The sequence below is a fragment of the Gopherus evgoodei genome, chromosome 11, assembly GCF_007399415.2.
Source record: "Gopherus evgoodei ecotype Sinaloan lineage chromosome 11, rGopEvg1_v1.p, whole genome shotgun sequence".
In the NCBI taxonomy this organism is placed as follows: Eukaryota; Metazoa; Chordata; order Testudines; family Testudinidae; genus Gopherus; species Gopherus evgoodei.
The window spans coordinates 45,083,868-45,096,409 of NC_044332.1; the positions used below are offsets into that span (position 1 = coordinate 45,083,868).

General features: G+C 37.0%; 1 protein-coding gene across 13 annotated transcripts in view; it reads left to right on the top strand.

Annotated features, from left to right (window-relative positions):
- The window catches only part of LOC115659409 (sodium channel protein type 3 subunit alpha), a 964,414-nt gene that overhangs the window by 876,937 nt on the left and 74,935 nt on the right, over positions 1 to 12,542 (top strand). For 11 of the 13 annotated variants that reach the window (XM_030579468.1, XM_030579471.1, XM_030579473.1 and 8 more), the window contains 5 exons: positions 815 to 1,087; positions 1,353 to 1,416; positions 3,964 to 4,105; positions 5,914 to 6,120; positions 9,954 to 10,253. In XM_030579468.1, the coding sequence (XP_030435328.1) occupies positions 815 to 1,087; positions 1,353 to 1,416; positions 3,964 to 4,105; positions 5,914 to 6,120; positions 9,954 to 10,253 (986 nt within the window). The remainder of the gene's footprint in view (positions 1 to 814; positions 1,088 to 1,352; positions 1,417 to 3,963; positions 4,106 to 5,913; positions 6,121 to 9,953; positions 10,254 to 12,542) is intronic. The other 2 variants (XM_030579474.1, XM_030579476.1) reach the window with 1 other exon arrangement.

Consider the following 12,542-nt stretch of genomic DNA (forward strand, 5'->3'; position numbering starts at 1 on the left):
CTTCTTTTTAGTATAAGCCTCTGTACTCACCACTTATATTATTTAAAAAGTCAAAATCATCAGACAGCAATATGATTCTTTCCCTTTTTAACATTAGCTTTTTTCTTTGCAAAATCAGCCTTTGAGTTTAACAAATTCTTGCATGAAATATCTACAAAATATATAGTCTGTGGATTGTTGGGACACTTTTTTCTTTTGCATTTTATTATGACAAGTTTTCTCTTTCACATTGTCAAAGGTTTAGTGCTGTGGCTTTCTTATTGATTTGAATGTTACCATTTATGGCAATCACTGGAAAAAGAAATCAGTTTTAAAAACTGATAGCCAAACAGAGAAAAAGGGAGCTTGATTTGTAAAAAAATTAGCATGGGCAGTGCATGTGGGAATTGCAGTAATTACCTTTGGAAATTTGAATTCTCTCAACTCTAGTTTTACATATTGCTATGGATTCCTATTTAATAATGGTTTGGAATGGAAGCAATGGTAGAACATTAAAAATAAATAAAATTAAATTTAAAAAAAAGGAAGATTTTTCTTTACATGTTGTTCATGTATTTGGGTAACCCACGACTGATAAACTTTCCTGTTTGTGAATAAAATAATGCATTAGGTGTATTTGGAACATACACTGCATATACATAAACAAGAATTTTTTGCTGTTCATTCATCTTCACAAGCTATGAGGCTGTTCATGAAGCTTTACTTTTTTACAAATAAGAAAAGTATTATTTTCGGCTTCTGCATGAAATCTTAAATGTATAGGAAACACATGTGATACTTCTTAATACATCTTTGAATTCCTTTGCATTTGTAGGCTTGAAGACTATTGTAGGAGCCCTAATTCAGTCTGTGAAGAAGCTCTCAGATGTAATGATCCTGACTGTGTTTTGTCTGAGCGTATTTGCACTAATAGGGCTGCAGCTGTTCATGGGCAACTTGAGGCATAAATGCTTGCAGTGGCCTCCAGACAATTCCACTTTTGAAGTAAACATTACTTCCTACTTGAATAGCACAATGGACGTAAATGGTACCTTTGTTAATACAACTGTGAGCACGTTTAACTGGAAGGAGTACATTGAGGATGAAAGTAAGAACTACTATTAAACTGTGACTAAAAGATCAACAAAACAGATGCAAATACAGAAAGGGATATATTTTCTTGTATACTGATATGGTATGACATACAGTGGTCAAAAGTAATTCAGATATGATAAATAGAACAGTTCCTACATAAACTGGGGAGCACTCAGCATCTGAACAGTTTTGACTTGATTATACATTATATTTATTTGTACTTTTACTTAATACTTTTTTCATTTATTCAGATACTTTTAAAAATTATTTCTCAACAGCTCATTTTTACATTTTGGAAGGACAAAGAGATGCCCTACTTTGTGGTAATAGCTCTGATGCAGGGTAAGACACTTTCAAAAATACTCTGTTATGCTTTTAAACAGGATGCAGTAATTGGAGATAAAACCCAAAATAAAATCAGGTGTCTAACTTAACTAGAACATTTACGATTCCATATTTTGTGACACTGGAAAAGTTTTTGTAGTAATTTAACATTAGATGATTAATTTTGGACTTAAGTTACCACAGGAACTGACTTAACTGCTCTGGTCAAGGTAGTCTAATCTCTGGTAATATGAAATACTCACTATCAACGTTTGTTCCTGCCTGCTTGAAAATGTTATATGCATGATAAAAATATCCACTTTGCTGTAGTCCTTTTAGAGATAAGTAACACTGAATGAAAGGTGTGAACTGAGAAGAATAAAGTCAAGAAGGAGAAAATACAAAATATGATTAAGATAAAATACAAAATTATTAGTATAATTAAGGCACAGTGGTGACTGCATAGTTCAAGGATGTACCTTACTTCCATTTCAACCCTTATTCTGTCTCCTGCTTAACTTTCCCCAAAATTCTTTTTGCTGCAATGGTTTTGTGTGTGAACGTCTACCAAAAAACAAGTTCTGTACAAAGTTTGTGATTCATCATCTAGGGGTTTGCTGCATCTTGATCCTTCTTGACTGCATAAGGAGATAAGGGGGAGAATTTATCTCTTAAGCAGTCACCTAAGACCTTTTTGGATTATGGAGCAAGGCGCTGAGGGGACAGCAGAGGTTGTTTGCCTGTTATTCACCATTCACAAAGAAGCGCCTGCATGCACCAGCCAGCAGATTGGGCTGAACACACGGGTGTAATAGCTACATCATAAAAAAAGGTGTAGTAAATTATTCCACCCTCTGTGTCTCACAGTTTCTTCCTGTGCATTTGCCTCAGGGAGAACAGATATATTGCACTCCACTCTCCAGCTGAATCTTAAGAGTCAAACTAGGTTGGTCCAGATTGGCCTAGAAATTGTAATTTTTTTCTTGAGCATGAGCTAGAACAGTTTAATACTTTTTTGGAAGTCTGTCTGGTTAATTCAACAGTTGTTTTATACAAGTATTTGAACCTTTGAAAACGCCACAAGGTCTCAGCAATTTACTGGGTTCTAAATAGATCTTGCAGAGTGGCCAACTTTGCCAATCAAATTGGCAGAGTTGAAGGGATTTATTTGCCAGTTAAGCTCCAGAAACTAAATGTGTAGAGTGAAACAATTTATAGAAAACATTTGTTTCTTAATCTTAGCTGTGGACTTCCTGACTTAAAGCCACATTTGTCTAATGTTCTAAATTACTGGATATTTACAACTAGAACTGAGTGAAAATTTTCAGACAAATAATTTGTTCACTGGAAATTACCGTTTTGGTCAACCTGAAACTATTTGTGAATGTGCCAAATATTTTTGGCCAATAATAACAATAGTAACAAAATAAATAAATAATAGAGGCCTATGCCTGGAAGCTGAGGCTATGACCTTCATTATAACTTTTAACCAGTGGTTAGTGCACTTGCTTGCGATGCAAAAAGGAACATGAATTTGCATCCCCCATATTGCATCCTTATTCTCTTTTCCTGACACACTATCATTCATCGTGGCAATTCAGTCATTCATAATTAGGCCTTGGAAAGACCATGAGAATGACTCTATAGCCTGATGGTTAGAGCATTCACGTATGATGTGGGAGATCCAAGTTCAAGCTGCTGCTCCAATGAATTCCTCATAGGGTTACCAATCCTCCAGGATTGTCCTGGAGTCTCCAGGAATTAAAGATTTAATCTTTAATTAAAGGTAATGTCATGTGATGAAACCTCCAGGAATTCATCCAAACAAAGCTGACAACCCTAATTCTTTATACAAAATGGAACAGCTCCAACAAGAGAGACTTAGAGTGCCTTGCCTTAGACTAACCTATAACACAGGGTCTAAGGCACTCTCACTGTGATGTGGGAGACTGAAGTTCAAATTACTTTTACATAACAGGCAGGTTGGGGAATTCAACCTGGGTCTCTCACAACCCACATGAGTGCCACTGGCCTAAATGTCTGTGTCCAACCCCATGTTTCATTCAACCAGAAACAGATTTTTTTTCAATTTACAGTTTTTAGATTTGGTTTGACCCAAACCAGTTTTTTTTCCCCAGATCTGCTAGTGAACCAAAAAATCAGTTATTCACTCAGCTTTATTTACAACCTCCATTTGAGCAAGTATTTTTTGCCTGGCAATTACTAGTTTGGATTGGAGATTATTGTTGGAAAATGTGGCTGTTGAAATTCTGAACTAAATAGTTTGATGGGTTTTCATCAAGGAAAACAAGCAAGTGCTACTTAGCAACAAAATACAAACTAAAGGGGCATTTTTCATTTATTTTTATCTTAGCTAGGTTTTTGGGAACCTTCTGGAATTGTCTTAAAAAACAAAATTTTAATTGACAAGAGTTTCCTAAAGAACTGTCCAAAAATAATAGATGATATGGCCAATGAAAACAATGCATTTTGTTCTGAAACATAACATAGAGTCAGAGTAGACTGAAAGTTAATTATAACTCCTAATATTCTGTCTTCACATAGTCAATGTCCAGAAGGATATATATGTGTGAAAGCTGGTAGAAATCCCAACTATGGCTACACGAGCTTTGACACATTCAGCTGGGCTTTCTTGTCACTCTTTCGGCTGATGACTCAGGACTTCTGGGAAAATCTTTATCAATTGGTAAGAACCTTGTGTGAATCAAATGCTAAGTATTATTTGATATGGTAAAATTGTATGTGACTAGGGCTGTCGATTTATTTCAGTTAACTCACGCCGTTATAAAAAATTAATCGTGATTAGTTTTTTTAATTGCGATTAATTGAACTTTAAACAATAGAATACCAATTGCAATGTATTAAATATTTTGGATGCTTTTCTACATTTTCAAATATATTGATTTCTATTACAACCCAGAATACAAAGAGTACAGTGCTCACTTTATATTATTATTTTGATTACAAATATATGCACTGTAAAAATTATAAACAAAAGAAATAGTATTTTTCAATTGACCTCCTACAAGTACTGAAGTACAATCTCTTTATCGTGAAAGTGTAACTTACAAATGCAGATTTTTTTTCTTATATAACTTCACTCAAAAACAAAACAGTGTAGAACTTTAGAGCCTACAAGTCCACTCAGTCCTACTTCTTGTTCAGCCAATGGCTAAGAAAAACAAATTTGTTTACATTTACAGGAGATACTGCTGCCAGCTTCTTATTTACAATGTCACCTGAAAGTGAGAACAGGCATTCACATGGCACTTTTGTAGCTGGTGTTGCAAAGTATTTGCGTGCTAGATATGCTAAATATTCGTATGCCTCTTCATGCTTCGGCCACCATACGAGAGGACATGCTTGATGATGCTCGTTAAAAAAATAATTCATTAATTAAATTTTTGACTGAACTCCTTGGGGGAGAATTGTATGTCTCCTGTTCTGTTTTACCTGCATTCTGCCATATATTTCATGTTATAGCAGTCTCGGATGATGACCCAGCACATATTTGTTTTAAGAACACTTTCACAGCAGATTTAACAAAACGCAAAGAAGGTACCAGTGTGAGATTTCTAAAGATAGCTAGAGCACTTGACCCAAGGTTTAAGAATCTGAAGTGCCATCCAAAATCTGAAAGGGATGAGGTGAGGAGCATGCTTTCAGAAGTCTTAAAAGAGCAACATTCCGATGTGGAAACTACAGAACCCGAAACACAAAGAAGAAACTCAACCTTCTGCTGGTGACATCTGACTCAGATGATGAAAATGAACATGCGTTGGTCTGCTCTGCTTTGGATAGTTATCGAGCAGAACCTGTCATCAGCATGGACACATCCTCTGAAATGGTGGTTGACGCATGAAGGGACATATGAATCTTTAGCACATCTGGCATGAAAATATCTTGTGATACTGTCTACAACAGTGCCATGCGAACACCTGTTCTCACTTTCAGCTGACATTGTAAACAAGAAGTAGGCATTATCTCCTGTAAATTGTAACCAACTTTGTTTGTCTGGGTAATTGGCTGAATAGGACTGTGTGGACTTCTAGGCTCTAAAGTTTTACATTGTTTTATTTTTGAATGCAATTTTTTTTGTATAAAATTCTACATTTGTAAGTTCAATTTTTATGATAAAGATATTGCACTACACTACTATGAGGTGAATTAAGAAATACTATTTCTTTGGTTTTTTACAGTGCAAATATTTGTAATAAAGCTAAATATAAATGAGCACTGTGCACTTTGCATTCTGTGTTGTTATTGAAATCAATATGTTTGAAAATGTAGAAAACATCCAAAAATATTAAATAAATGGTATTCCATTATTGTTTAGCAGCACAATTAATTGTGATTAATTTTTTTAATTGCTTGACAGCCCTAGTTGTGAGAAAAACCTTTAAACTACTTCTTATCAGAGCATGAATTGCATCACTAACATACTATCAGACTAGCAGTGACACGATGCATTTATATGGAATTGTTTTCCCCCAGACGCTACGAGCTGCTGGAAAAACATACATGATATTTTTTGTTCTGGTGATTTTTTTGGGCTCTTTCTATCTGGTGAATTTGATCCTGGCAGTTGTTGCCATGGCCTATGAAGAACAGAATCAAGCAACACTGGAAGAAGCAGAGCAGAAAGAGGCAGAATTTCAGCAGATGCTTGAACAGCTAAAAAAACAACAAGAAGAAGCTCAGGTATTTTTTGTGAAGAAAATGTACTCTGTCTGTTTCTGCACATCCTTATTCTTCTGCTTAAAATTATAAGGTACTCACAGAAATTAGTATGTGTAATAATATTTAATATACTTAACAGTGAACTGAAAACCAAGAAGCCTTGTTTATCACCTAAAGTAACTAGTTTATTAAATGAATCAACAATTTATAATTTCACCAACAAAATAACAAGAAAACAAAACAAATCCATGGCACAGTAAACTACTGTTACTAAGGCCTCATCTACGCTGAGGGGGAGGGGAATTGATCTAAGTTACACAACTTCAGCTACACGAATAACGTAGTTGAAGTTGACGTACTTAAATCTACTTACCATGGTGTCTTCACTGCGGTAAGTCGATGGCTGATGCTCTCCTGTCAACTCCGCCTGTGCCTTCTCGCCCTGGTGGAGTTCCAGAGTCGACGGGAGAGCACTCAGAGGTCGATTTATCGCATCTAGACTAGACGCGATAAATTGATCCTCGCTGGATCGATCACTGCCCATCGATCCAGCAGGTAATGTAGACAAGCCCTAAGTTCACCATAGGATTCTACAGGTAAAAGATTGGTGATTACAATGTTACAGAAATAATGGAGAATTACAGTGCATGATATTGATAACATCCTGGGGTTACAGATCTTGTAATAGTTGTGAAAAAGTCGGGTGGCATTAAAAGAAGTTGCTTCTGGTTTACAGTCTGCGAGAGAATGTTCAGAGCTACTCTATTTAATAATCCCTCTCAAACATTCAGAACAAAAAAAGACTGAAGGAAAGGTATTAGTACTAGGATATTCTCATAGACCTCGTTCCAGCAAAGTATTTAAGCACATACCTAGTTGTAACCACACTGAAGTCTATTAGGACCTTAGAAAAGGATATAAATCCTTTAAGTAATAAAGAGGTGATGGGTGGAATAACTTTTTGGATAATCTCTTATAACAATCTTGTTTACTGAGAAAAGCAGTCTTATTGTAAATAATGTTACAAGAAAATGTAATTTTTAATATACACCTGTTGCATGAGGGTTTATTATCCAAAGACAAATTGTCTGAGAAGGTTTTATACGTGTGAACCCAACCTCTAATTACTGGGCTTGCATTTCCACTGCCTTGCACCTAATCTAGTCATTTATGTAAGTATGAAATGGGTGTAAAATGCTAGCAAATCAGAATCCTCTAGTCATTTACACTCGTATTATTTTACACATACTTTGACCAGGTATAAATGACTCCGTAAGGTGCAAGGCAATGGATAATCAGGCTCCTCTATCTTTAACTTGAAAAGAAAGATTTCTTCACTATCTGCATTAGCATATATATATTTTAGCCATTAAACACTGTCACTTCAAATCACTCAGAAAGGAGCAGAATTGCAGAGAATAAAAATATATTTTAGCAATGGTACATCCTTTTTTCAAATTTGGTATTGATATTTATTGTCATTGATATGGAATTATTCAAAAATTTAGCCATTATGTGTATTAACATTTAATATAGACTTTACTTTCTCTAGTACTTTTCATACATTATATTAAAAAATGCAATTATAAAGTTAAAAACAAAGCTCTATAGGCAAGTGGGGGATAAGATAAGGTTTCAGGCAATATCTGAAAGCTAACGGAGATTAATTACATTTAAGGATATCTGGAGGCTATTCCAGACAGCTGCCACTGTACTTGTGCATTTGCATGAAGCAACAGAGACTGATGCTAGATGAGCAAGGATCGAGGGGAACAGAGAGAAACAAACGCTGAATAAAGTCTATGCAAAAGTATTGTTTAAATAAATGGGGAATCAGTGGAGTAATCTGAGAATAGGGGTGATGTTGCCATGTTTCTTTGTGTGTAGGAGTGAGAAGGGTGCACCCATTACAGGGCAGGTCACTGGGTCCAACTGAGTTGTGATCAGTGCAGAGTTGGAGGTGGAAAAGGGTAGAAAGTTGCATTTTCACTCCTTCAATGATTAATTCATCCCCAAACAAAACTTAAAGCAACACTCAGCTTGTTCAATGTTGCAAAAACTGGAATGGTTTGGTAGGCACCACCTGGGTATCACCAAAGCTCAAGGGATTCTGGCCGCATTCCCCTCTTGTCTCTGACCCCTCTTTATTCTGGGGTTGAGGAAGAGGATAAGAGCAAGTGGCATAGAACCTTATATCATCTTTATACCACCTGGGGATTTCCCTGTGTCAGGAGAATCCCCATCTGCCTTGTTAGTGAAACATTCTACTTCCTGAAGAGCAAAAAAGCAGCCAGATGGGGAACCAAGAATCTGGCCCCACATTCTTATTGCAGTCAATTCAGTGGGATAATCTTAAACCTTTGTGACAACATTTTGGCTGTTACGTTCTTCTTGCTAAACTATCTGCTTGAGATTATTTTTAACATTACATACTCTGCAAACATTAATGAAGATATAAATTAGTTAATTTTAACCTATTCTAATGGATCAGGTTATATATTGTGAGTTTCCTAACCCCATATAGAAAGAACAACAATTAATCCTCACTATGAATAACCACAAAGAACCAGCTGAGTTCTTTTAGAGCAGGATGTAGAACTTTTGTCCCAAACACACAGGAAGAAAGACAAGATGCAACAGATATGGTTTATTTAGGCCACAACTTTATTAACATACTCATTGGGAACTATCCAGCAACAACTCATATAGCATGGATCATCACTCCTTTCCAACGGTTTGAGGGATGTCATCAGTCCCCCCAACCCCACGGCATCTGATCCAAGCCGATGGCTAGGACTCCAAAGTCCTTCTCTTGTGTGAAGGTAAATGGGCTGGGAAGGTGGATTTTCTCCTTGCTACACCACATTAGGTGTACATTAGGAGCCACAACCCCATTGCCCAGCTTCTCTGGGGATGCCTTCCCTTAAGTCTGCTTTTAATTCCAGTTTATCAGGGAACCAGCTCCCCTATCAAACGAGTACTTACACTGAAGACATGCCACAAGGAAAAGCCAGCAAACAGCTTGGCTGCCTCCCACCCACCTGAAGCCAGGTTCTCAGATAGTTTAACAATTCCCTCTCTAACATCAGCCAAAAATATAGCCATTCCCCTGTCAGAGAGGTACACCACATCTACCTTGAATAACTGTGGTACCAAATATGATGTTATTTTGGTGGGTAATTACTGATCCCCCTATTCACACACAAAATTAGCCATTTCTGGAGTCACACATCTTCTGACCTTGTCAACCTGTGGAGGCCTGGCAGCTTCCCCAACATATCCTCCACCGCAGCATTTCAGAATAGTTTACAGTCACCCCCAGGAAAAGGTCCTGGATCTGCCCTAAATGTCTCTTCGCCCTGATGGTTAAGTCAGTCAGTCCCCCTACCTATTCTAATGGATCAAGTCACATGGTACAAGTTACATATCTCCATACAGAAAGAACAACCAGTAGTTCTCACTGTGAACAGGCAGAGGGGACCAGCTGAGTTGTTCTGGAGTAGGATGTATTACCTTTCTCATGAGAGATGGATAAGCACATAGATCTGAAGTGCATGGAGGATGCAATGCTAATGATTTCTTGTACTACTTTGATTTTGAGCTAATGTACTATACCTTTGTCTTTGGGGAGCTGTGCTGTTATGGTACTACTTAAATTATGATCTATATAATAGAGAACTAAATATTTCTCTAAACAAAATTGTCTTGAATTTATTTTTTTGAGAATGTTTGCCCAACTGAAAAGTTGCTCACAAATTGCAACTGATTATACTGATAATAATAGAAATCAGTACAAGTATATAAAATTGTTAGCTATCTACATTCTAAAAATACCACACCTTGTAAACCAACAGGCAACAGTGGCAGTAGCAGCAGCGTCTGTTGCGTCAAAAGATTTGAGTGGAGTAGGGGGACTAGGGGAGCTCTTGGAAAGTTCCTCAGAAGCATCGAAGTTGAGCTCAAAGAGTGCTAAAGAAAGGAGAAACAGAAGGAAGAAAAGAAGACAGAAGGAACTGTCTGAAGCAGGGGACAAGGGAGATGTTGAACAGTTCCCCAAATCTGAATCAGAGGACAGTATCAGAAGGAAAAGTTTCCGATTCTCGATGGAAGCAAATCGACTGACATATGAAAAGAGGTTCACTTCCCCCCACCAGGTAAAGTCCTCTTACTAAATAATCTATGTTTTTCTACTACCATGATCTGTTTATCATGGAAATTCCAGCAATGTTACAGGTAGAAGACTATGACTATATGAAGAGAGAAGAAAAGGAAAACGTGGGGAAAAGAGCTTCTGTGTAAACTTAGTTTTTGTAATTATTATAGTCAGCAGTGTTTCAAACAGTTAGCTGGATGTTTCTGTTAAATTATCTAACATGGGCTTACTTACCCAAAACTTTGCTAAAACACTTCTAAAAATGTATTTCCATAAAATATCTTGCATACACAGACCACTTGATGATGTGGGGTGTTAAAAAGGTTTTGATTGGAACTCAGGGAAACTTACATAAGTCACTTATTGGTTGTCTACTCCTAAATCATCTCAAGCCCAAAACAATAAAACCTTTGTAGGAGACAACATCCCCATGTATTCTCTGCATTCTAGGAATACTAAACCACCCTTAACTTTTGTTGTTTGTGTTACTGAACCCATTTTTAAATGTCAGGGGGTAGCCATGTTAGTCTGTATCCACAAAAACAACAAGGAGTTCGGTGGCACCTTAAAGACTAACAGATTTATTTGGGCATAAGTTTTCATGGGTAAAAAACCTCACTTCTTAAGATGCATTTTTAAATGGTGACAAATGAGAAAAATATTTCTGAGTTTCCAAAATAATAAGAATGGGACCCCTGGTATTTAAGCTTATACCAATAAGTAATTTAGACATACTGAAATTAATTCATTTTAAATGAGACATCATTATATTCCACCACAGTAAGGGCTTGTCTTCACGGCAAGTTAGCGGATGGCAAGACAGGATGTGACTCTATAGCCCGCTACCTTGACATTCACTAACTCACACTGTGGATCCTGCTACAGCACACTAAAAGTTCAATAGCGTGCTCTGATGTTTGAAACAGTAGGATGTCAAAGCGCACTACAGACTTGGTGCGCTGTAGCAGGGTTCACACTAGTGTCAAACTAGTGTGCTGTAGATTTACCCCTTGGCTTTTTTCACACTAACTTCCCTATGTAGACATGTCCTAAGTCAAGATATCTCTTCTATCACACTAGGATAACATTGCTTATATAACTCAATTCAAATTCCCAGATACTGTATGCATTTAGGTGCCCATTTAATGTCTAGAGATAAAAATTCTTGGGTAGCTATACTTTGATTTGATATAATAATAGTACTTTGAACTTAAGTATTTTGGGTCTGATCCAAAGCCCATTACAGTCAATGAGTGTCTTACCATTCATTGCAATGGGCTTTGGATCAGGCCCATATAATGCCTTTCATCTAAGGAGCTTAAAGGGCTTTATAGTCATGAATTAAGCTTGACAGTATCCATCCAAGTTCGATACCTGTTATCATCCCTGTTTCACAGATGGGGATACTAAATGACTTGCTTAAGTCACACAGAAGGGTCAGTGTGAACCATAAACTTCTGAAGCCTAGTCCTGAGCTCTATATACTAAATCACAAGCCCTCCCATAGTTAACCCCATGCCCTGCAACATTCTTGTATGCTTACAGGACAGAGATCGTATGGGAAATACTCAATGTGGATTTATTATCTAACAGTAAAGTATCATTGGCATGGACTAGTCCATCATATTTTCTTAACCTCTCTGAAAGCCTTCTTGCCTTTTACCACCAAGTCCTGCATCAGCAAGAGCTAAGAAACTACTATAGAACCTTAGCAAGCTTAAAAATCTCAAAGCTCTTTAAATACTTTCCATAACACTGAATTAAATGATAATTCTTCATGTAAAATGAAAAAATAAAACCCATCATATAGAAACCAACATTGTACGTTTTAGGTTTCAGATTAAATAAGGGAAAGGTACAGGGAAATGGCTTTTCTTAACTGGCCACGACTTACACAAGCAGGGATAAAGTAGCTAGAAGAACAACCACCTAAAGTAAAACTTTTCACCACTGAACTTATTAAGGGAGCTAGTGATCTAAAGAGTATCAAATCACCAATTTAACTAGCTAACCTGGTTCCTTTTTGTGAATCAGTATCAATACTTTGAGGCAAATCTTGCCCCTCTACATATCCAGGGAATGGCCAAAATGCAATGGAAATGCCATCTGTCTGTTGTGCAATGAAGGGAGATGGGAAGAGTCTGTGTTGGAAAGACTCTGCGCCTCGTGACACACAGAGAACTCCCTAGTGATTGTCCATTATAGTGTGAGTAGCAATGGTTAACATGATGAACAGACTGAAAGGTCAGATAAAACATGGCGAATAGGTCTGTGTGCTGCTCTGATCCAC